Raw genomic sequence first — 222 nt, forward strand, 5'->3', positions numbered from 1 at the left:
CGCAGAAGGGGCCGCCCACCATGAACACGAGCGACGTGACGGGCGTGCAGCTCTCGACGGCCACCAAGCCGAGGGCCCTGGGCAGGTGTCCCCGTCGGCCGCCCACGAACAGCACGCGCGAAGACCCGAGGATGTTGCCGTTCATGGAGCCGCCGGTGGAGCAAGCCACGGACAGCGGGATCAGCCACGCCGCCACGCCCAGGATGCGCTGGCCGAAGGACT

The 222-nt window shown here is 70.7% G+C and overlaps 1 protein-coding gene across 1 annotated transcript in view; it reads right to left on the reverse strand.

The window, feature by feature from the left end:
* Positions 1–222, reverse strand: part of LOC119592433 (Y+L amino acid transporter 2-like) — a gene marked incomplete at both ends in the record, with an annotated part of 10,470 nt that overhangs the window by 1,743 nt on the left and 8,505 nt on the right. The window contains 1 exon segment of the mRNA XM_037941257.1: positions 20–220. Within this exon segment, the coding sequence (XP_037797185.1) occupies positions 20–220 (201 nt within the window).

The sequence above is a fragment of the Penaeus monodon genome, chromosome 30 (assembly GCF_015228065.2).
Source record: "Penaeus monodon isolate SGIC_2016 chromosome 30, NSTDA_Pmon_1, whole genome shotgun sequence".
In the NCBI taxonomy this organism is placed as follows: Eukaryota; Metazoa; Arthropoda; class Malacostraca; order Decapoda; family Penaeidae; genus Penaeus; species Penaeus monodon.